Source organism: Barbus barbus (genome assembly GCF_936440315.1).
Source record: "Barbus barbus genome assembly, chromosome: 30".
In the NCBI taxonomy this organism is placed as follows: Eukaryota; Metazoa; Chordata; class Actinopteri; order Cypriniformes; family Cyprinidae; genus Barbus; species Barbus barbus.
In genome coordinates this window covers 27,846,032-27,871,342 of record NC_136758.1, presented here as the reverse complement: position 1 = coordinate 27,871,342, position 25,311 = coordinate 27,846,032, and the positions used below count along the sequence as shown (strand labels likewise).

Sequence of the window (25,311 nt, the reverse complement as noted above, 5' to 3'; positions counted from 1 at the left end):
GCAGAAGCAGTAGGACATCCAGGAACTACTCTTCTATGAATACTGAGGTTTCGGACATACTTTTTCACTCGCCTACTGCTTTTCCTCAGAACCAAATCAAGCTTTCTATTGGCTAGTGACTCTTTAGAACGCTCTCATTTGCTAATGCATAAACTCTACAGGCCCAGAGGAGAATCAAAGGCAATCAATTAAGATGAAAAGGGAGGAGCCACCTTAATTCAAAGCTGTACTTAATGGCAAAGACAAGCACTGGTGGGTATTGTGTCAATACTTGTCAGGATGGGCTTTTTGCAAGGTGTGTTAGTGTTGGCTGTGATTGTGGCATTTGACCTGAAGAATGTATGGGGAAGTTTGCGATACAATCAAAGTCCAATAAGCGTGAAGCCACAATCAGATACTTTGCAAAAGGCTTCTCAGTTTCAGGCTCTTGACTCCAGAGGATTTGCACAAGAGCCTCTTGGTCTTCAGGAGAAGCAGGTGTTGCAGGGTCCAGTCAAGCCTCTGGACTGGAGGTTTCCCATTGTTCCAGAGGTGCAGAGAGAGGTGGCGGTGGACTTCCAGTTGAGGCAACCTGTGACTCCCAGTAGTGTAGCTATTCAATGCGGTGAAAACCGGATTCATGTTGAGGTACAGCAGGACTTGTTTAGCAATGGTCAGCTGATCCAGCCATCTGGTCTGTCTTTGGGAGGATGTCCTGTTGTTGGTTGGGTCCCTGGCTCCAGGGTGCTGTTCTTTGAGAATGAACTACAGGACTGTAACAGTGTGTTGATGGTAGGAACTTAAATATTGCTTGACTAGTTGTACCCTACTAAAAATAAAGGTTATTTATTGGTTTCAATGGTTACCTGACAGTTCCGCTCTTCATAGTGGAAAACTGTTCTTAAGAATTGATCACTGACCGGTTCCTTGAACCGAAAGGGGTTCTGTTTTCTGGTTCTAATTGTCAAGTAGGACCTCTTGGTTAACAACTTAAATCTGTTACAGATGACAGAGGATGAACTTGTCTACACCTTTACTCTTACCTACACACCTGAGGCGCTCTCTGGCACTCCGATAACTCGTGCCGATGGTGCAGTTGTTGGCGCTCAATGCCACTATCAAAGGTAAGTGACTTTCAGCTTAGTTTCTTGTTGTGATTCAACTGGAAGACCACTTATTTGGTACCACCTTGAACCGCAGGTTTCATAGTGCAAGCAGTAATGCCTTGAGGCCAACTTGGGTCCCTTATGCTTCAACGGAGGTTGGCGAGGAAGTCTTGTTGTTCTCCCTGAAGCTCATGATGGGTTGGTGCAGTTTCTTTAGACCTGCCTTCTGAATGAGGCTGTGCCTAAACTGTTCTTCCTACTTGCAGATGACTGGTCCTATGAGAGGCCCTCATACACTTATTTCCTGGGTGACACTATTAATATTGAGGCGTCTGTGAAGGTGTACAACCATGTCCCACTGCGTGTGTTTGTGGACCACTGTGTGGCCACTCAAGTACCTGATGTGACTGCTCTTCCGAGATATTCCTTCATTGAGAATCATGGGTAAGGTTGATGCTATAGTCTTGTTGTTTTTTCTCCCTGTAACCGCTTTGTCAACGAGAACTAGGGCAAGTCAACTTCAATCAGTGACTCGAGGTTTGAGTTCCTCATTCTAAGTGCTCTTTGCTATCACCTAAGAATCATTGGGTCATGGCACTTGATGGTTTGGAGTTCTTGAGCTGCTCCTTAACTTTTGTCCCGGTTAAGGAATCGTGACTTGATGCTAGAGTCAACATTGAGTTCTGTGACCACTTTTTATCAGGTGCCTTGTGGATGCCAAGGCTACTGCTTCCAGCTCACGCTTCATGCCTCAAACCCAGAAAGACAAGATCCAATTCCAGCTGGAGGCCTTCATGTTCCAGGAGGGAGACAGTCCTTATGTACGTACTGAGTGTTGAATGAATTTGCTTTTCTCTTCCCATCTTCTCTGTTTTTGTGATCTCTTACCCGTGGTGTCTCTTACAGATCTACATGACGTGTATTCTGAAGGCCAGTCTTGCTTCTGCACCCAGTGATGCTCTCCACAAATCCTGTTCCTTTGCCAATGGGTATGTTAATGCCGCTTATCAACACGAAGGTGCAGTGTCTTATTTTTTTTTAAATCCTTGCAGATGGTTCGCTGCTGATGGAAACCACCAGGTTTGTGGTTGCTGTGACTCAACATGTGGTCCTGATGGTGGAACTGCTGCTTCTCCCTCTGGTAAATGGCTGCTTTAAGATTGCTTTTGACATTTTCAAGTGCTGTACTTTATGACGTTTTTCCTCTAGGCATTCAGTGGGAAGGGAAGGCCACACTCAGTCCTATAATGGTTCAAGAGCAACCGAAGACTTTAGCTGGTTTTCAATAAATGGTGTGGAAACCTATTGTATGTCTTGGTTTTTTTTTTTTTTACCCAATTTTGAGTGGGGAAACTGGTAGTCCTACTGTACGATTCTCTTTCCAGAAGGAAAAGTTCCCTTTTCTTGGTAGGGAAACTGATAACCTTTAAATACTGACCAACTGTGACCTGTTTGAATGGCTTAAGTGGAATACATTGCCCACAAAGCTATAAAGCTAATTCCATGAATCCAGGGCTGTCAATCTCAGTTTAGCGACGACCCTAATTAAATACCTGATCCAAATAATCAAGTCCTTGAAACTCTGCAGGGCTGTGGCCCTCCAGGAACTGAATTTGTCATCCCTGCACTAATCTGAGTTTGTGCTTGAACTAGAGGTCTGCACAGGATTATTTAAATCCTGCTCCTGCGACTGTATCTTGCACCCACCTGCTATATATTCACTTTGTTCACCTGCTGTCCGCTTGGAATGACTTTCTTCTGACAGTTCCTGCTAAATTTGGATTTCGTTTCCAGAATCTCACATTTAAGTGTTACCGAAAGAGATTCTAACAGTGTAATCTGCACAATTCTATTAGTTTTATTCATCTTGTCAACAGTTTTTGAATTTATTTGCAGCAGGGTTTTAAATTAACTTTGTCTTGAGAGCAACGGGAATGCAGACCTCTAGCTTGAACACCTACTTCGTTGACGCACTGCTGATATTTTGCATGCGTCTTATGCAGTGAACTTATTGCTCCATGTTGGTAATTTGAGTAGTTTCATTTGTCCTTGCAGCCCCCAAATAGATTTGATAGTACTTTAAAAAAAAAATGTTCATTATTTTAAGTCAATAGATAAGTACATTCAGTTTTCAATGGGTCAATACTGACGTTTTCCACTTTTGAGAGTTGTCCCCCTTCAAATGGGTTATTAGGTCTCATGTATTTTTAATCAGGAAAATTGCATGTATCTTATAAGGTCAGCTTAATATTTAGTGTGCCAAACAGAACCTGTACTGATGTAAGGTTTGTGTAGTAGCAGATCAGTTATAATTCCAAAAAAATTGACTACATTCAAATTAAACCTTAATATTGTTTGGTATTAAGATGTGTGGAATTCCAGTGGATGAGTTTTTGAAATCTGTTGGTTTTACACTTGTGCTACATCTCAGGCATTTTGTTTCTAGCACAGTTTCGCTAATATCACTTTGTTTAGGACCATTGACTCTGATCCTTGTTCATCATTTTAATGTTTCAAGACGGTCAAGAAGTGATTTCTATTTAAAACTCTAGATCAATAATTGAAGGGCTGTATTTTTAACAAGCCACAAGTAATCCACACAACTCCAGTCCATCACAAAAAAAAAATCAAGGCTTTTTAATTTAGAAACCATTAAAGTGGTCTCCTCTAAATCCGGATAAAAAATATGCACAGATTAAGCACCGTTTACAAGTCCGTGTGATTCTGGATATTTTCGCCAGAAGCACCCAAAGAAAGTTTAAAAACATGGATTTGTTTTTACAAATACAGCTTTTCCCTTCACAAGACAACTAATGTGAATTGTGGATTATGTTTTTATCAGCTGTTTGGACTTTCATTCTGGTGCCACCCATTCACTACAGATGATCCATTACATCAAGCTTTTCTGCGCTGTTGGATATGCTGAGGAACTGAGATAAATCAGGAAGATTACTTACAAAGCAGTCTTTAGAAGTGATGGTTCTACCATACTTGTAACAAGGAGTGGAATTGACAGTTTTAGCTATATGGAGTTTACATGACTAGATAATGATCTGATATATCATCGCTTTGCTGCAGAATGTCAATACCATTAACATCAATTCCATGTAACAACATTAAAATATAGAGTATGATTTCGACAATGAGTAGGTCCTGAGACATGTTATCTAACCCCAATAGAGTTCAGAATCACAGGGGATTTATCATTAACACTTGTTTGTCTAGATAATGTTACTTCAAAAAAGTTATACTTAAAGCCTGCCCTCTGAGAAATACTGAGAATATTGCTATAAATTGTAACAACACCTCCCCCTTTACCTTCTGGACGCGGTTCATTTTTATAACAGTAATCTTTATTTGTTGAACATCAATTGAATTTTTACTCTACACAGTCTATAGTGTGATATCTAGGTGAAGGAGTCTCTATTTGCTGACTTCTGTGACGTGAGACGGCTAGCAGACTGTCACGAATCCTGGCCATGAACTTTCATTTGTTCACCACCAGAGGTCACCCACTCACCACATGGACTTTCACACTACACAGCACATTGCAGACTCCATTTCCAATCATCCATTGCACTTACGACACACACACAGCTGATTACACTAATCACACTCACAGCTGAGAACTATCACCCAATCACACACACTTTATAAGCCTTGGACTTCCTCTCTGTCACTGCTGAGTATTGTTTAGCATTTATCACAGTCCCGGTCGATGGCTACTTTACCAAGCCATTCCTAGTTCCTATCCTAGTCTTGCCTAGCCTGTTTACCTGTGTTTTGATTCCTGCCTGCGTTTCCTGTATTAACCCTTTTGCCTTGCCGTTTGGACTCTGTTCGCACCTTGATTGGATTATTTCTCCCGCTACTGGATTACCCCTCTGTCTAGCCCTTTGGATACTGTACGCCGATCGTCGACCCACGCTTGCCCTAGGTATACCCTTGTGTCTTACCTGTGCCAACCCTGTCTGCTGTTGTTGACCTAGCCTGTGAACTGACTATGTTTGTCAATAAAAGCTTGCAAATGGATCCCCATGACTCATACCTCGTAACACAGACGGTCGGTTTAGCCAGTCTGTCTGTTTCCTGTCCTGGGCCACAGTTAAGCCCGGCTCACACTGCGATTTTGGCCACGATTTGTTCGTCTGAGACAAATTTAGAAAATCCTAAAAGATTTCTATAATCCTAGGCTAAAATCGGTTGTCTAGATTTTTTCCTCCGATTAAATTCTGGCAGTGTCAGAAGATTTCAGACACTTTCCTGCAGTGTGACATCTCCTACGACGACCGTCAAACCAAGAACCAATAGGAGCACTGAACTTGATGACGCAATTAGCGCGACAACTTCAAACTTCAACTTCGTTTATTTGTAAAAACAATATATGTACAAAGTAAAGTTTACTTAAAGTTTATTTATTAAGGGGCAGGATGTTTAAATTCGAATAACAAAATTACCTCAAGTTCGGTCTGTAGAACTGGAAGTCCATAAAGTCCTCTTTTGCCCAGCCATGACTTGCTCCACACACGTCGTCTTTTTCGTTTTTTTTTTTAACATCAAGGCATGTAATTAATAAAACTAACGCTACACGTTGCTGTTGTTTGCTAACTACCATTATAGCGAGAGAATGCGGGTCACGTATTGATGACGTAAAACTCCGGACAAGTCTTCTTGAGTACGTCCGTTTTTGTCGAGTCTTGACTGTTGTACAGTCTGACATTAAGACAACTGAGATCCTACAGTCTGACATGGGGATCATGTTCGTACAGTGTGACAAGCAGCAATCGCAAAAGATTATTAAAAATCGCACAGTGTGAGCCCGGCTTTAGTCAAGTACAAACTCTAAGACTATGTGCCATATTTCTAGAGAGAAGAGCGGCACCACCCCAGGAGGGATGAAGAGCATCTCTTTTCAACAGGTAACGTCTGCCCCAAAAACTCGTCCAATTGTCTATAAAACTTGTTATTATCTGCTATGAATCTCGTCACCCCGGTAAGCAGGGAGCGGACCAGAGCATATTACAGTGTCTGACATCGTACTTGCAAGTTCACACACCTCTTTAACATTATTTTTAGTGATCTCCGACTGGCAAAGGTGAACATTATTAGCGCCGACGTGATAACAATCTTACTGAATTTACGTTTAGCACTATGTGTGAATGTTATATTATTTATTATGCATAGACATAATAAATTACTATTATTTGTTATTATATTATACTACCCTAAAATTTAAGATATTTATGATAGACTTTTGACCTCAGTTAATGACATCTTAAGTCATTATTTTAAGTTATGATAGCTAACTTACTCATAATTCATAATGATTTTTATTTTTTTTGGCAGCACATCCCTTACGACAATTAACCACACTCTAAGAAAAGATCTGTTAAATTTACGGTAAAATACCGGCAGCTGTGGTTGCCAGAATTTTACCATGAAAAATACGGTAGCAACATTTTAGGATTTACAGAACTGTTTAAATTTACAGTGAAATACCGTATTTCATTAACTGATAAAATGTTAATATACAAACTTTTAAGTTAACTCATTTTATTTGCAAAAACCGACTGCACTTAAATTGTCCAACTGCCATTTGTTGATAAACTAATATTTGTAATGTTTAAGTAAAATGAGCATAAGAGTATTGAGAACTATTTTGCTTAAGTACATGAAGAAAAACCTACTGATTTATGCATTAAAGGCATCACTTCAACTAAAATCTCTTGCAAATAACAGCAGCCCACATACATGTGATTAAAATTAATGAAGAGATTCTCACTGCATCAGTAACTATACAGTTACTACCTTTAAATAAAGCATAACATCAGTGTTTCTCTGTCCGTCCTTAACTTAAACACAGACTCTACTCTCCAGCACAATGGTGACCCACAAAACACAACAGGAAGTTGACTGTTAGGTTTTACAGTATTTTGCTGTTTTTTTTTTTTTTTTTTTTTTGATTTGTATGGTGAAATACCGGCAGCTGTGGTTGCCAGTAATCTACAGTTTCATTTTTTTTTTTTTTTTTTTTTTTTTTTTTTTTTTACGGTGTATTTCTGTTAATTTTTTGTTTTCCCATCTCACACATTTAACCCCTTTAATCCTACAGCAAAATCCTCGGTTTTAAAGAGCACTTATATGTCCACACTACAGAGTGTTGAAGTAACACTGAAGTTAATGACAGAATGAAGTGATTAATTAAATGAGGATTGAGCTTTAGTGATGAACACCTGCTGTTAACAAGTAGAATCACCGAAGGAAAGAGAAACAAAATTTACAGCCAAAGATTCAATCAACTGAAATAAAACACATTAAATCTCTCAAGATCTCAGAAGAGAGTGATTAAACAAATCCTCAAACAGCATCACCAGCTTCTTATTACAAATCACTTTGACTTTATTTCTGTCATATGTGTGCAAAACCTCTTTTAGGTGTTGCTTTCATTTGAAGTCTACAGACTGCTGAAGGCTCGGAACGCTGCCTTTAGAGCTGGAGATGAGGAGGGCCTGAAGACAGCTAGGGCCAACCTATCCCGCGGCATCAAAGAGGCCTAGAGACAGTACTCCAGGAGGATAGCCCATCGTTTCAGCGACAGCAGAGACACGCGGAGCCTGTGGCAGGGGATACAGACCATTACGGATTACAAGCCCCCACCACAGACCTGTGACAACACCATCCCCCTGCTGAACGAGCTGAATGCCTTCTTTGCTCGCTTTGAGGCACAAAACAGCACCACTGCACAGAAGACTCCACCTCCTCCCGGTGACCAGGTGATGACGCTGTCCCCGGACAGTGTGAGGAGATCCCTCAGCAGGATCAATGCACGCAAAGCTCCGGGTCCTGACAACATTCCTGGGCGTGTACTGAGAGACTGTGCAGTGGAACTCACTGAGGTCTTCACAGACATCTTCAACATCTCACTAAATCAGGCTGTTGTCCCCACATGCTTCAAAGCTACCACCATCATTCCATTGGCTGATCACTACCTATCCAACATTGACTGCAAATTACCTCTTCGGATAGTCTGACAAAAAGCTATCCGAACTTGTCACTTTAACAGACTGATAAGCTCTTCTTGCACTACACTCATAACAAAACAAAACAAATCTGCACAGTTTTGTTTTTGTACATTCAACTGGTTTGCACTCCATCTATTCTGCCATGTGCCTTATGCACTTTATCTATCTCTCTTTTTTTATTTTCTACAATGTCCTCAGACTGATAAGCTCCTTTGCACTACAAATATATCTACACAGTGTTGTTTTTATTTAACTGGTTTTGCACTCTATCTGCCATGCGCCTTATGCCACTTATCGATCTAATTCTTATTTTTTTCTACAATATCCTCATTTGTATATTTGTATAGTTGTATGTACATATGTTTAAACTGTATTTATCTGTATCTGAACGTGTTTAATGTTAACTGTATGCACCAAGGGTCTGAGAGTAATGCAATTTCAATTCTCTGTATGTATGTGCCGTACATGTGGAAGAATTGACAATAAAGCTGACTTGATATTGGCAATCAGTGGTTGCTTTATTTGGGCTCTAGAACCTTGACTTTTTAAAGTTAGTTTTTATTTGGTTGTTCTAGTTAACTGTGTTTATTAAGTACAGTTTTTAAAACAAGAACGGCCAATATAATCTATGATAAGATGAAACTGATGTCAAAACCATCATGATCTAGTCTAGTTCACTGATCTTACCCAATGTTTAATCTGTTATCAAATATGTGATGTGCAGTGGTGGAAAGAGTGCTGAAAATATATACTCAAGTAAAAGTACCATTACCTTCCAAAAAATGTAGTTTGAGTAGAGTAAAAGTACTTGTCCAAAAAACTACTTGAGTAAGAGTAAAAGAGTAGCCTATTTAAAAGTACTCATGGGTATTGAGTACTGAGTACACTGTAAATTTTGCAGTGTTAAATGAACTCTATAAGAGTTAAATTTAACACTCGGCCCGAGTGTATTTGGTCCCACTCAGAATTGGTGATAAAATGACTCTCGTCATAGTGTTCAACTTTTAGAGTAAAATTAACTCTGTTTGGAGTAAAAAAAATAACACTGCTCAAAACTGAATAGTGTTACTACAATTTAACACTAAGGGAAAATTAACACCAATTAGTGTTAATATTTCACTTGTAGAGATTTACATTTTTATTAGTGAATAAAATCCCACTCAGTGAGTACAATTTTAAAAGCCATTTGGTGTTGCCATAGGTTAAAATACTGATCAAATAACTCCAGTAACAGTCAATACTTCACTCTGTGGTGTAACAACTTTTCTCTGCTAGTGCAGTCAACTTTTAGTTTTTTTTTTTTTTTTTTTTTTGTATTTTGGACATTGAATACATGGAATAGAACAGAAAACAACTTCAACGTACCATTTAAAACATTTATTAAAACACTGTCAGGCTTAAACACATCACATCTGCATAAAATGGCAATAGGGCACTACATGCAGTGCAGAATCTGTTGTGCCATATTTTATTTGAAGATCAAATGGTTTGAAATAACACAGCTCGTTAACATTCACTACCTTTAAAACTTGGTCTGGATGCAGTCTGACTGTAAATGCATGGTAATGGTCATCAAAGCAGAGTGTTTCCATCAGTGTTCCACATAACAGTACATTTTCATCTTTCACAGCAATAGTCTTGATCTTACAAAACACAGGCATCTCACATGCTACTTCAGTACAGATAATAAAGTCAGGGCGATACTCTGTGCCATGATGTTTGATCCATTTTACAGAATAGACAAGTTCTGATATTTCCACTCCTAGTTTGGAAGCCATGTCCATCCCACCTTTAAGTCCACTGAGTTCAATCATCTTCCCTGGCCCAAGAGTCAATCTGTACTGGCTAAAAGACTCCCAGTGCATTGCCACACAACTTTGGTGCTTTTTGGCTAGTGTTTTAGTGATATTTTTGAAGCTTTTTAATTGTGTTTTAAAGAACTTGTGTTTAGCTTCATAACGCATACACCACATGTGCAGAATTGGTCCAATTTTTCTTATACACTGTGGGTAATGTATCATTATGTGATGCTTTGGCAACAGATTTTTTTTCGGGAAATAATTTTTTGAATAGCTGGTGATGTTCAATTATTAAATGTTTAAGATAAATGGTCATGCCTTCTGTTAGGACTGGTGGAAATACAATGTTAACAATCTGCAGAAGTAAAAGTAAAAGATACCAGTGTTTATCATCTCTCTGCATAATTGTAAATTGCTGCATAATTGTACTGCAGCAATTTACAAAACATTAAATGTAAAAAATAAATAAAATGTAAATGCTTTTTTGTGCCTTGGGCACAAACGCTCAATAAAGCTGCTTGTTTCTTAAAGTTTATTTCTTCAAGGTACTACTATAATATAAATGCTTACATATATTTCATACAATTTAAAGGGTTAGTTCACCCAAACATATAAATTCAGTTGTTATTTTCACACATCCACACTGTTCAATCCTTGTGTGTGTGTGTCCTGCTGGTTTCTGTTCAAACAATATCAGTCAATGCAGCCTAACATTCAGATTCTTTGTGAAATTATTTGACGATGCTTTTGAAGCTTATGAAACTCGTGCTCCATTGACTGATTGTTGCATGAACAGAAACCAGCAGGACAAACTTGAATAAAATCACATCCTCAATTTCTTTTGGTCTTTCTCTAGATGCTCTCGCTGGCTCTGGGTTCACTGAGGATGAAGAGACCACAGCAGCATCCGGTCCAGATGAGGCAGTAAGGTCAGGTGGAGTGATGGAGCATCTCATTCATGGCATTGGATCATTTCCAGGATGCTGCTGTGGACTTCTCCATCCTAACCTCACACACCAGTCTGCAGACATTTCAGATCATACAAAGATGCACAAACGTAATACACAAGCAGTCATTTTAACAGCACAATGTCATTTGATTTCTGTATTAGAAGTAACAAAATTATTTCTTACTTTATATTTTTGCTTTCCTTTTTTTCCCACAAATGCCGCGGTCACCTGCTCCACCACAAAAACTCTGCTTAAAATGTACAGAAATCAAGAATCAGAAAAGCACTGTTACAGCTACGTTTGAAATTACAATAATTAAAATAAATGACAACTTAAGATTTAAAATAATTTTTGTTAATTTCAGTAATATACTCACTGAGAGCCTTTGATGGCAGCATTCCTCCATCAGTCACTCTTCACTGGATAAACTCACGTCTCATCTGTCCCTAACATCCAGACAAGATTCAGTCACCTCTGTGATTCATCTACTCAATACACTACATTTGCACCTTGGGGTAGCTGCTGATGTGTTCACTGGCTTTTTATCCAACACAAATGTTCCTTTATGTTCTTTTAGAATACTTTACTGTCTCATATTAAACAGACATTTAATCATCTTTAAGATGTATAAGGTTTATGTAAATGCTCTTTGGAGACATGCGTGTGTTTACTGGAGCTCAAGAAATGTGATTTTAACACATGTATCCTCTCACGTGGGGCTTCTGGGATTGAAAAGTGTCCATCGGATGAACACTCAAGAATCTGGGCAGAAGCAGTAGGACATCCAGGAACTACTCTTCTATGAATACTGAGGTTTCGGACATACTTATTCACTCGCCTACTGCTTTTCCCCTACCATATAGTAGAGAAGTAGGCGGTTTCGGACGCAGCCTTTGCCAATCAAAAACAAACTGTCAAAATTGAATTGTAAAATTGTGAATGAGTGGAGATGAAATCCTCAGAACCAAATCAAGCTTTCTATTGGCTAGTGACTCTTTAGAACGCTCTCATTTGCTAATGCATAAACTCTACAGGCCCAGAGGAGAATCAAAGGCAATCAATTAAGATTAAAAGGGAGGAGCCACCTTAATTCAAAGCTGTACTTAATGGCAAAGACAAGCACTGGTGGGTATTGTGTCAATACTTGTCAGGATGGGCTTTTTGCAAGGTGTGTTAGTGTTGGCTGTGATTGTGGCATTTGACCTGAAGAATGTATGGGGAAGTTTGCGATACAATCAAAGTCCAATAAGCGTGAAGCCACAATCAGATACTTTGCAAAAGGCTTCTCAGTTTCAGGCTCTTGACTACAGAGGATTTGCACAAGAGCCTCTTGGTCTTCAGGAGAAGCAGGTGTTGCAGGGTCCAGTCAAGCCTCTGGACTGGAGGTTTCCCATTGTTCCAGAGGTGCAGAGAGAGGTGGCGGTGGACTTCCAGTTGAGGCAACCTGTGACTCCCAGTAGTGTAGCTATTCAATGCGGTGAAAACCGGATTCATGTTGAGGTACAGCAGGACTTGTTTAGCAATGGTCAGCTGATCCAGCCATCTGGTCTGTCTTTGGGAGGATGTCCTGTTGTTGGTTGGGTCCCTGGCTCCAGGGTGCTGTTCTTTGAGAATGAACTACAGGACTGTAACAGTGTGTTGATGGTAGGAACTCAAATATTGCTGGACTAGTTGTACCCTACTAAAAATAAAGGTTCTTTATTGGTTTCAATAGTTACCTGACAGTTCCGCTCTTCATAGTGGAAAACTGTTCTTAAGAATTGATCACTGACCGGTTCCTTGAACCGAAAGGGGTTCTATTGCCTGGCTGTTAAAATCTTTTAGAAGTTCTAAGTGTCAAGTAGGACCTCTTGGTTAACAACTTAAATCTGTTACAGATGACAGAGGATGAACTTGTCTACACCTTTACTCTTACCTACACACCTGAGGCGCTCTCTGGCACTCCGATAACTCGTGCCGATGGTGCAGTTGTTGGCGCTCAATGCCACTATCAAAGGTAAGTGACTTTCAGCTTAGTTTCTTGTTGTGATTCAACTGGAAGACCACTTATTTGGTACCACCTTGAACCGCAGGTTTCATAGTGCAAGCAGTAATGCCTTGAGGCCAACTTGGGTCCCTTATGCTTCAACGGAGGTTGGCGAGGAAGTCTTGATGTTCTCCCTGAAGCTCATGATGGGTTGGTGCAGTTTCTTTAGACCTGCCTTATGAATGAGGCTGTGCCTAAACTGTTCTTCCTACTTTCAGATGACTGGTCCTATGAGAGGCCCTCATACACTTATTTCCTGGGTGACACTATTAATATTGAGGCGTCTGTGAAGGTGTACAACCATGTCCCACTGCGTGTGTTTGTGGACCACTGTGTGGCCACTCAAGTACCTGATGTGACTGCTCTTCCGAGATATTCCTTCATTGAGAATCATGGGTAAGGTTGATGCTATAGTCTTGTTGTTGTTCTACCTGTAACCGCTTTGTCAACGAGAACTAGGGCAAGTCAACTTCAATCAGTGACTCGAGGTTTGAGTTCCTCATTCTAAGTGCTTTTTGCTATCACCTAAGAATCATTGGGTCATGGCACTTGATGGTTTGGAGTTCTTGAGCTGCTCCTTAACTTTTGTCCCGGTTAAGGAATAGTGACTTGATGCTAGAGTCAACATTGAGTTCTGTGACCACTTTTTATCAGGTGCCTTGTGGATGCCAAGGCTACTGCTTCCAGCTCACGCTTCATGCCTCAAACCCAGAAAGACAAGATCCAATTCCAGCTGGAGGCCTTCATGTTCCAGGAGGGAGACGGTCCTTATGTACGTACTGGGTGTTGAATTTGCTTTCTCTTCCCATCTTCTCTGTTTTTGTGATCTCTTACCCGTGGTGTCTCTTACAGATCTACATGACGTGTATTCTGAAGGCCAGTCTTGCTTCTGCACCCAGTGATGCTCTCCACAAATCCTGTTCCTTTGCCAATGGGTATGTTAATGCCGCTTATCAACACGAAGGTGCAGTGTCTTATTTTTTTTTAAATCCTTGCAGATGGTTCGCTGCTGATGGAAACCACCAGGTTTGTGGTTGCTGTGACTCAACATGTGGTCCTGATGGTGGAACTGCTGCTTCTCCCTCTGGTAAATGGCTGCTTTAAGATTGCTTTTGACATTTTCAAGTGCTGTACTTTATGACGTTTTTCCTCTAGGCATTCAGTGGGAAGGGAAGGCCACACTCAGTCCTATAATGGTTCAAGAGCAACCGAAGACTTTAGCTGGTTTTCAATAAATGGTGTGGAAACCTATTGTATGTCTTGGTTTTTTTTTTTTTTACCCAATTTTGAGTGGGGAAACTGGTAGTCCTACTGTACGATTCTCTTTCCAGAAGGAAAAGTTCCCTTTTCTTGGTAGGGAAACTGATAACCTTTAAATACTGACCAACTGTGACCTGTTTGAATGGCTTAAGTGGAATACATTGCCCACAAAGCTATAAAGCTAATTCCATGAATCCAGGGCTGTCAATCTCAGTTTAGCGACGACCCTAATTAAATACCTGATCCAAATAATCAAGTCCTTGAAACTCTGCAGGGCTGTGGCCCTCCAGGAACTGAATTTGTCATCCCTGCACTAATCTGAGTTTGTGCTTGAACTAGAGGTCTGCACAGGATTATTTAAATCCTGCTCCTGCGACTGTATCTTGCACCCACCTGCTATATATTCACTTTGTTCACCTGCTGTCCGCTTGGAATGACTTTCTTCTGACAGTTCCTGCTAAATTTGGATTTCGTTTCCAGAATCTCACATTTAAGTGTTACCGAAAGAGATTCTAACAGTGTAATCTGCACAATTCTATTAGTTTTATTCATCTTGTCAACAGTTTTTGAATTTATTTGCAGCAGGGTTTTAAATTAACTTTGTCTTGAGAGCAACGGGAATGCAGACCTCTAGCTTGAACACCTACTTCGTTGACGCACTGCTGATATTTTGCATGCGTCTTATGCAGTGAACTTATTGCTCCATGTTGGTAATTTGAGTAGTTTCATTTGTCCTTGCAGCCCCCAAATAGATTTGATAGTACTTTAAAAAAAAAATGTTCATTATTTTAAGTCAATAGATAAGTACATTCAGTTTTCAATGGGTCAATACTGACGTTTTCCACTTTTGAGAGTTGTCCCCCTTCAAATGGGTTATTAGGTCTCATGTATTTTTAATCAGGAAAATTGCATGTATCTTATAAGGTCAGCTTAATATTTAGTGTGCCAAACAGAACCTGTACTGATGTAAGGTTTGTGTAGTAGCAGATCAGTTATAATTCCAAAAAAATTGACTACATTCAAATTAAACCTTAATATTGTTTGGTATTAAGATGTGTGGAATTCCAGTGGATGAGTTTTTGAAATCTGTTGGTTTTACACTTGTGCTACATCTCAGGCATTTTGTTTCTAGCACAGTTTCGCTAATATCACTTTGTTTAGGACCATTGACTCTGATCCTTGTTCATCATTTTAATGTTTCAAGACGGTCAAGAAGTGATTTCTATTTAAAACTCTAGATCAATAATTGAAGGGCTGTATTTTTAACAAGCCACAAGTAATCCACACAACTCCAGTCCATCACAAAAAAAAAATCAAGGCTTTTTAATTTAGAAACCATTAAAGTGGTCTCCTCTAAATCCGGATAAAAAATATGCACAGATTAAGCACCGTTTACAAGTCCGTGTGATTCTGGATATTTTCGCCAGAAGCACCCAAAGAAAGTTTAAAAACATGGATTTGTTTTTACAAATACAGCTTTTCCCTTCACAAGACAACTAATGTGAATTGTGGATTATGTTTTTATCAGCTGTTTGGACTTTCATTCTGGTGCCACCCATTCACTACAGATGATCCATTACATCAAGCTTTTCTGCGCTGTTGGATATGCTGAGGAACTGAGATAAATCAGGAAGATTACTTACAAAGCAGTCTTTAGAAGTGATGGTTCTACCATACTTGTAACAAGGAGTGGAATTGACAGTTTTAGCTATATGGAGTTTACATGACTAGATAATGATCTGATATATCATCGCTTTGCTGCAGAATGTCAATACCATTAACATCAATTCCATGTAACAACATTAAAATATAGAGTATGATTTCGACAATGAGTAGGTCCTGAGACATGTTATCTAACCCCAATAGAGTTCAGAATCACAGGGGATTTATCATTAACACTTGTTTGTCTAGATAATGTTACTTCAAAAAAGTTATACTTAAAGCCTGCCCTCTGAGAAATACTGAGAATATTGCTATAAATTGTAACAACACCTCCCCCTTTACCTTCTGGACGCGGTTCATTTTTATAACAGTAATCTTTATTTGTTGAACATCAATTGAATTTTTACTCTACACAGTCTATAGTGTGATATCTAGGTGAAGGAGTCTCTATTTGCTGACTTCTGTGACGTGAGACGGCTAGCAGACTGTCACGAATCCTGGCCATGAACTTTCATTTGTTCACCACCAGAGGTCACCCACTCACCACATGGACTTTCACACTACACAGCACATTGCAGACTCCATTTCCAATCATCCATTGCACTTACGACACACACACAGCTGATTACACTAATCACACTCACAGCTGAGAACTATCACCCAATCACACACACTTTATAAGCCTTGGACTTCCTCTCTGTCACTGCTGAGTATTGTTTAGCATTTATCACAGTCCCGGTCGATGGCTACTTTACCAAGCCATTCCTAGTTCCTATCCTAGTCTTGCCTAGCCTGTTTACCTGTGTTTTGATTCCTGCCTGCGTTTCCTGTATTAACCCTTTTGCCTTGCCGTTTGGACTCTGTTCGCACCTTGATTGGATTATTTCTCCCGCTACTGGATTACCCCTCTGTCTAGCCCTTTGGATACTGTACGCCGATCGTCGACCCACGCTTGCCCTAGGTATACCCTTGTGTCTTACCTGTGCCAACCCTGTCTGCTGTTGTTGACCTAGCCTGTGAACTGACTATGTTTGTCAATAAAAGCTTGCAAATGGATCCCCATGACTCATACCTCGTAACACAGACGGTCGGTTTAGCCAGTCTGTCTGTTTCCTGTCCTGGGCCACAGTTAAGCCCGGCTCACACTGCGATTTTGGCCACGATTTGTTCGTCTGAGACAAATTTAGAAAATCCTAAAAGATTTCTATAATCCTAGGCTAAAATCGGTTGTCTAGATTTTTTCCTCCGATTAAATTCTGGCAGTGTCAGAAGATTTCAGACACTTTCCTGCAGTGTGACATCTCCTACGACGACCGTCAAACCAAGAACCAATAGGAGCACTGAACTTGATGACGCAATTAGCGCGACAACTTCAAACTTCAACTTCGTTTATTTGTAAAAACAATATATGTACAAAGTAAAGTTTACTTAAAGTTTATTTATTAAGGGGCAGGATGTTTAAATTCGAATAACAAAATTACCTCAAGTTCGGTCTGTAGAACTGGAAGTCCATAAAGTCCTCTTTTGCCCAGCCATGACTTGCTCCACACACGTCGTCTTTTTCGTTTTTTTTTTTAACATCAAGGCATGTAATTAATAAAACTAACGCTACACGTTGCTGTTGTTTGCTAACTACCATTATAGCGAGAGAATGCGGGTCACGTATTGATGACGTAAAACTCCGGACAAGTCTTCTTGAGTACGTCCGTTTTTGTCGAGTCTTGACTGTTGTACAGTCTGACATTAAGACAACTGAGATCCTACAGTCTGACATGGGGATCATGTTCGTACAGTGTGACAAGCAGCAATCGCAAAAGATTATTAAAAATCGCACAGTGTGAGCCCGGCTTTAGTCAAGTACAAACTCTAAGACTATGTGCCATATTTCTAGAGAGAAGAGCGGCACCACCCCAGGAGGGATGAAGAGCATCTCTTTTCAACAGGTAACGTCTGCCCCAAAAACTCGTCCAATTGTCTATAAAACTTGTTATTATCTGCTATGAATCTCGTCACCCCGGTAAGCAGGGAGCGGACCAGAGCATATTACAGTGTCTGACATCGTACTTGCAAGTTCACACACCTCTTTAACATTATTTTTAGTGATCTCCGACTGGCAAAGGTGAACATTATTAGCGCCGACGTGATAACAATCTTACTGAATTTACGTTTAGCACTATGTGTGAATGTTATATTATTTATTATGCATAGACATAATAAATTACTATTATTTGTTATTATATTATACTACCCTAAAATTTAAGATATTTATGATAGACTTTTGACCTCAGTTAATGACATCTTAAGTCATTATTTTAAGTTATGATAGCTAACTTACTCATAATTCATAATGATTTTTATTTTTTTTGGCAGCACATCCCTTACGACAATTAACCACACTCTAAGAAAAGATCTGTTAAATTTACGGTAAAATACCGGCAGCTGTGGTTGCCAGAATTTTACCATGAAAAATACGGTAGCAACATTTTAGGATTTACAGAACTGTTTAAATTTACAGTGAAATACCGTATTTCATTAACTGATAAAATGTTAATATACAAACTTTTAAGTTAACTCATTTTATTTGCAAAAACCGACTGCACTTAAATTGTCCAACTGCCATTTGTTGATAAACTAATATTTGTAATGTTTAAGTAAAATGAGCATAAGAGTATTGAGAACTATTTTGCTTAAGTACATGAAGAAAAACCTACTGATTTATGCATTAAAGGCATCACTTCAACTAAAATCTCTTGCAAATAACAGCAGCCCACATACATGTGATTAAAATTAATGAAGAGATTCTCACTGCATCAGTAACTATACAGTTACTACCTTTAAATAAAGCATAACATCAGTGTTTCTCTGTCCGTCCTTAACTTAAACACAGACTCTACTCTCCAGCACAATGGTGACCCACAAAACACAACAGGAAGTTGACTGTTAGGTTTTACAGTATTTTGCTGTTTTTTTTTTTTTTTTTTTTTTGATTTGTATGGTGAAATACCGGCAGCTGTGGTTGCCAGTAATCTACAGTTTCATTTTTTTTTTTTTTTTTTTTTTTTTTTTTTTTTTACGGTGTATTTCTGTTAATTTTTTGTTTTCCCATCTCACACATTTAACCCCTTTAATCCTACAGCAAAATCCTCGGTTTTAAAGAGCACTTATATGTCCACACTACAGAGTGTTGAAGTAACACTGAAGTTAATGACAGAATGAAGTGATTAATTAAATGAGGATTGAGCTTTAGTGATGAACACCTGCTGTTAACAAGTAGAATCACCGAAGGAAAGAGAAACAAAATTTACAGCCAAAGATTCAATCAACTGAAATAAAACACATTAAATCTCTCAAGATCTCAGAAGAGAGTGATTAAACAAATCCTCAAACAGCATCACCAGCTTCTTATTACAAATCACTTTGACTTTATTTCTGTCATATGTGTGCAAAACCTCTTTTAGGTGTTGCTTTCATTTGAAGTCTACAGACTGCTGAAGGCTCGGAACGCTGCCTTTAGAGCTGGAGATGAGGAGGGCCTGAAGACAGCTAGGGCCAACCTATCCCGCGGCATCAAAGAGGCCTAGAGACAGTACTCCAGGAGGATAGCCCATCGTTTCAGCGACAGCAGAGACACGCGGAGCCTGTGGCAGGGGATACAGACCATTACGGATTACAAGCCCCCACCACAGACCTGTGACAACACCATCCCCCTGCTGAACGAGCTGAATGCCTTCTTTGCTCGCTTTGAGGCACAAAACAGCACCACTGCACAGAAGACTCCACCTCCTCCCGGTGACCAGGTGATGACGCTGTCCCCGGACAGTGTGAGGAGATCCCTCAGCAGGATCAATGCACGCAAAGCTCCGGGTCCTGACAACATTCCTGGGCGTGTACTGAGAGACTGTGCAGTGGAACTCACTGAGGTCTTCACAGACATCTTCAACATCTCACTAAATCAGGCTGTTGTCCCCACATGCTTCAAAGCTACCACCATCATTCCATTGGCTGATCACTACCTATCCAACATTGACTGCAAATTACCTCTTCGGATAGTCTGACAAAAAGCTATCCGAACTTGTCACTTTAACAGACTGATAAGCTCTTCTTGCACTACACTCATAACAAAACAAAACAAATCTGCACAGTTTTGTTTTTGTACATTCAACTGGTTTGCACTCCATCTATTCTGCCATGTGCCTTATGCACTTTATCTATCTCTCTTTTTTTATTTTCTACAATGTCCTCAGACTGATAAGCTCCTTTGCACTACAAATATATCTACACAGTGTTGTTTTTATTTAACTGGTTTTGCACTCTATCTGCCATGCGCCTTATGCCACTTATCGATCTAATTCTTATTTTTTTCTACAATATCCTCATTTGTATATTTGTATAGTTGTATGTACATATGTTTAAACTGTATTTATCTGTATCTGAACGTGTTTAATGTTAACTGTATGCACCAAGGGTCTGAGAGTAATGCAATTTCAATTCTCTGTATGTATGTGCCGTACATGTGGAAGAATTGACAATAAAGCTGACTTGATATTGGCAATCAGTGGTTGCTTTATTTGGGCTCTAGAACCTTGACTTTTTAAAGTTAGTTTTTATTTGGTTGTTCTAGTTAACTGTGTTTATTAAGTACAGTTTTTAAAACAAGAACGGCCAATATAATCTATGATAAGATGAAACTGATGTCAAAACCATCATGATCTAGTCTAGTTCACTGATCTTACCCAATGTTTAATCTGTTATCAAATATGTGATGTGCAGTGGTGGAAAGAGTGCTGAAAATATATACTCAAGTAAAAGTACCATTACCTTCCAAAAAATGTAGTTTGAGTAGAGTAAAAGTACTTGTCCAAAAAACTACTTGAGTAAGAGTAAAAGAGTAGCCTATTTAAAAGTACTCATGGGTATTGAGTACTGAGTACACTGTAAATTTTGCAGTGTTAAATGAACTCTATAAGAGTTAAATTTAACACTCGGCCCGAGTGTATTTGGTCCCACTCAGAATTGGTGATAAAATGACTCTCGTCATAGTGTTCAACTTTTAGAGTAAAATTAACTCTGTTTGGAGTAAAAAAAATAACACTGCTCAAAACTGAATAGTGTTACTACAATTTAACACTAAGGGAAAATTAACACCAATTAGTGTTAATATTTCACTTGTAGAGATTTACATTTTTATTAGTGAATAAAATCCCACTCAGTGAGTACAATTTTAAAAGCCATTTGGTGTTGCCATAGGTTAAAATACTGATCAAATAACTCCAGTAACAGTCAATACTTCACTCTGTGGTGTAACAACTTTTCTCTGCTAGTGCAGTCAACTTTTAGTTTTTTTTTTTTTTTTTTTTTTGTATTTTGGACATTGAATACATGGAATAGAACAGAAAACAACTTCAACGTACCATTTAAAACATTTATTAAAACACTGTCAGGCTTAAACACATCACATCTGCATAAAATGGCAATAGGGCACTACATGCAGTGCAGAATCTGTTGTGCCATATTTTATTTGAAGATCAAATGGTTTGAAATAACACAGCTCGTTAACATTCACTACCTTTAAAACTTGGTCTGGATGCAGTCTGACTGTAAATGCATGGTAATGGTCATCAAAGCAGAGTGTTTCCATCAGTGTTCCACATAACAGTACATTTTCATCTTTCACAGCAATAGTCTTGATCTTACAAAACACAGGCATCTCACATGCTACTTCAGTACAGATAATAAAGTCAGGGCGATACTCTGTGCCATGATGTTTGATCCATTTTACAGAATAGACAAGTTCTGATATTTCCACTCCTAGTTTGGAAGCCATGTCCATCCCACCTTTAAGTCCACTGAGTTCAATCATCTTCCCTGGCCCAAGAGTCAATCTGTACTGGCTAAAAGACTCCCAGTGCATTGCCACACAACTTTGGTGCTTTTTGGCTAGTGTTTTAGTGATATTTTTGAAGCTTTTTAATTGTGTTTTAAAGAACTTGTGTTTAGCTTCATAACGCATACACCACATGTGCAGAATTGGTCCAATTTTTCTTATACACTGTGGGTAATGTATCATTATGTGATGCTTTGGCAACAGATTTTTTTTCGGGAAATAATTTTTTGAATAGCTGGTGATGTTCAATTATTAAATGTTTAAGATAAATGGTCATGCCTTCTGTTAGGACTGGTGGAAATACAATGTTAACAATCTGCAGAAGTAAAAGTAAAAGATACCAGTGTTTATCATCTCTCTGCATAATTGTAAATTGCTGCATAATTGTACTGCAGCAATTTACAAAACATTAAATGTAAAAAATAAATAAAATGTAAATGCTTTTTTGTGCCTTGGGCACAAACGCTCAATAAAGCTGCTTGTTTCTTAAAGTTTATTTCTTCAAGGTACTACTATAATATAAATGCTTACATATATTTCATACAATTTAAAGGGTTAGTTCACCCAAACATATAAATTCAGTTGTTATTTTCACACATCCACACTGTTCAATCCTTGTGTGTGTGTGTCCTGCTGGTTTCTGTTCAAACAATATCAGTCAATGCAGCCTAACATTCAGATTCTTTGTGAAATTATTTGACGATGCTTTTGAAGCTTATGAAACTCGTGCTCCATTGACTGATTGTTGCATGAACAGAAACCAGCAGGACAAACTTGAATAAAATCACATCCTCAATTTCTTTTGGTCTTTCTCTAGATGCTCTCGCTGGCTCTGGGTTCACTGAGGATGAAGAGACCACAGCAGCATCCGGTCCAGATGAGGCAGTAAGGTCAGGTGGAGTGATGGAGCATCTCATTCATGGCATTGGATCATTTCCAGGATGCTGCTGTGGACTTCTCCATCCTAACCTCACACACCAGTCTGCAGACATTTCAGATCATACAAAGATGCACAAACGTAATACACAAGCAGTCATTTTAACAGCACAATGTCATTTGATTTCTGTATTAGAAGTAACAAAATGATTTCTTACTTTATATTTTTGCTTTCCTTTTTTTCCCACAAATGCCGCAGTCACCTGCTCCACCACAAAAGCTCTGCTTAAAATGTACAGAAATCAAGAATCAGAAAAGCACTGTTACAGCTACGTTTGAAATTACAATAATTAAAATAAATGACAACTTAAGATTTAAAATCATTTTTGTTCATTTCAGTAATATACTCACTGAGAGCCTTTGATGGCAGCATTCCTCATCAGTCACTCTTCACTAGGGCTGGGTATCGTTCAAAAATTTTCGATACCGATACCTTGAGTTCGATACCGGTTCCTGAACGATACTTTTTTCGATACCAGTTTTATGAAATCAGTTTTAATAAGATTAAATTATCTCAAAAAAATATTTTTTAATGTTGATATTTATACAGACTCAAAGCCTCATCTCTTGAACCACTGCAGAAAGGAACAAAATATATCCAACACAATAAATAAATAATTTTAATAAAGTTCAAATTGTTTTCAGTTTACACATCTGTTAGACTACGTTTACATAGGGGAAGTCGTGGCCTAATGGTTAGAGAGTCGGACTCGTAATCGAAAGGTTGCGGGTTCGAGTCCCCGGCCGGCAGGGATTGTAGGTGGGGGGGGTGAATGTACAGCGCTCCCTCCACCCTCAATACCACGACTGAGGTGCCCTTGAGCAAGGCACCGAACCCCCAACTGCTCCCCGGGCGCTGCAGCATGGCTGCCCACTGCTCCGGGTGTGTGTTACGGTGTGTGTGTGTGTGTGTGTGTGTGTGTGTGTGTGTGTGTGCATTTGTTCACTACTCACTGCTGTGTGTGTGCACTTGGATGGGTTAAACGCAGAGCACCAATTTCGAGTATGGGTCACCATACTTGACAATACGTCACGACTTACTTACATTAGTGCATGTTCATTTTAAAACACATCATCACTTAGCTTGTTAGACTTCAAGAAATTTAAATCTTCATCCACTTTCATAGGTGGGTGTTTTATTTTCTTTCACTATATGTTTTATTGTTATTAAATTCTGGTGTAGTATGTCTAATTATTTGAATGCATAAAAACAACTTAGTTTATTTAAATTTATTCTTAAAATAGCCAAATGAAAGGTTTTATTTTTCCTCAGAAATTCTGCGTTCTGTATCTGGTTTTCAAATGAAGACATAAAACATTAATTTAATTTCTATAAATTATTGAAAATCAAAGTTTATTTATTTTGGCAAACAAAGGGGGTTTTCTATTAAAATTAAAAAATGGAATAACTGTTGTGTGATCATTTCTAAAAAAAAATAATAATACATTTTTAATAATTTTAATAGTAGCCTAGTAGTAGCAGTATGTACTGTCCTCTGAACAATATTAATATATTTCTGCCGCAGTGTCTTCCAAGTTAAACCAAACTTTTATTTTGACGGGTTGCCTGGAATACCTTTACAGTTCTGTGTGTATATATGATATGACATTAGTTTTACTCGAATCAAACGGTAAAATGCTCATTAATTGACTCTCAGAGCAGTTCTGGAGATGTTGTTCATGTGTTTATGTCCTAATTTAGTTAGGCGGCAGACGCTGAAATCACCGCGAGCTTCAGTCTGTGTGTAGTAAACAAACTGCGCGATATAGAGAGCAGACTGCTCCGTGCGCTTTCGAAACGCTCTCAGCCGCGCCGCTTCTAGTCAAACACACCTAGTGCTGCAGGATTATTGGCTCACTGACGGTGATGAGATTAACTCCTTAGGTATCGAAATTTGGTACCGAACGACAAGACGTTTTTCGATACTCGGTGGTATCGAGGCAATTCGGTCGGTGCCTAAAAAGTATCGAACTCGATACCCAGCCCTACTCTTCACTGGATAAACACACGTCTCATCTGTCCCTAACATCCAGACAAGATTCAGTCACCTCTGTTATTCATCTACTCAATACACTACATTTACACCTTGGGGTAGCTGCTGATGTGTTCACTGGCTTTTTATCCAACACAAATGTTCCTTAATTTATCGACAATACTAATGGACACATGAAATAGATAACTTCTGTTTAGTTACTCCATGTAAATTTGTTTATGTTGACAACAGTGAATTCTACTATAATAGCACACATACATCACTCACTCAGATGTCTGGTCATGTTGTGATGTGCTCATCTGTAATTCTTTTAGAATATTTTACTGTCTCATATTAAACAGACATTTAATAATCTTTAAGATGTATAAGGTTTATGTAAATGCTCTTTGGAGACGTGCGTGTGTTTACTGGAGCTCAAGAAATGGACATCCGGGAACTTCTCAACTACTCTTCTATGAATACTAGGGCTGTATACCTTGGAGAACCTGGCGATACGATACATACCTCGATACACAGGTCACGATTCGATACGTACCTCGATACAGAGCTGTCTCTATACGATTTGATACAATGTGACACGATTCGATACGATTCAATAAAATACATGGGCCAGAGCCAATTAGTTAATGCTGAACACATTTACTCAACAAACAGAACTCTGCATTTTTCTTCAATTTAATGAAGACAAAAGTG

At 38.9% G+C, this 25,311-nt stretch overlaps 2 protein-coding genes across 2 annotated transcripts; both read left to right on the top strand.

Annotated features, from left to right (window-relative positions):
- Nucleotides 1-279: 279 nt before the first annotated feature.
- LOC306850476 (zona pellucida sperm-binding protein 3-like) lies at nucleotides 280-10,834 on the top strand (the record flags this gene model as incomplete). Its single annotated transcript, XM_079386129.1, has 8 exons — nucleotides 280-771; nucleotides 985-1,103; nucleotides 1,180-1,283; nucleotides 1,352-1,529; nucleotides 1,789-1,906; nucleotides 1,992-2,074; nucleotides 2,138-2,165; nucleotides 10,763-10,834. The coding sequence occupies 8 exons, from the start codon at nucleotides 280-282 to the stop codon at nucleotides 10,832-10,834; spliced, it is 1,194 nt and encodes a 397-aa protein (XP_079242255.1).
- Nucleotides 10,835-12,008: 1,174 nt separating this feature from the next.
- On the top strand, nucleotides 12,009-22,577 carry LOC306850475 (zona pellucida sperm-binding protein 3-like; the record flags this gene model as incomplete). Its single annotated transcript, XM_079386128.1, has 8 exons — nucleotides 12,009-12,500; nucleotides 12,734-12,852; nucleotides 12,929-13,032; nucleotides 13,101-13,278; nucleotides 13,537-13,654; nucleotides 13,735-13,817; nucleotides 13,881-13,908; nucleotides 22,506-22,577. 8 exons carry the CDS (start codon nucleotides 12,009-12,011, stop codon nucleotides 22,575-22,577), a joined length of 1,194 nt encoding a protein of 397 aa, XP_079242254.1.
- Between the last annotated feature and the right edge of the window lie 2,734 nt (nucleotides 22,578-25,311).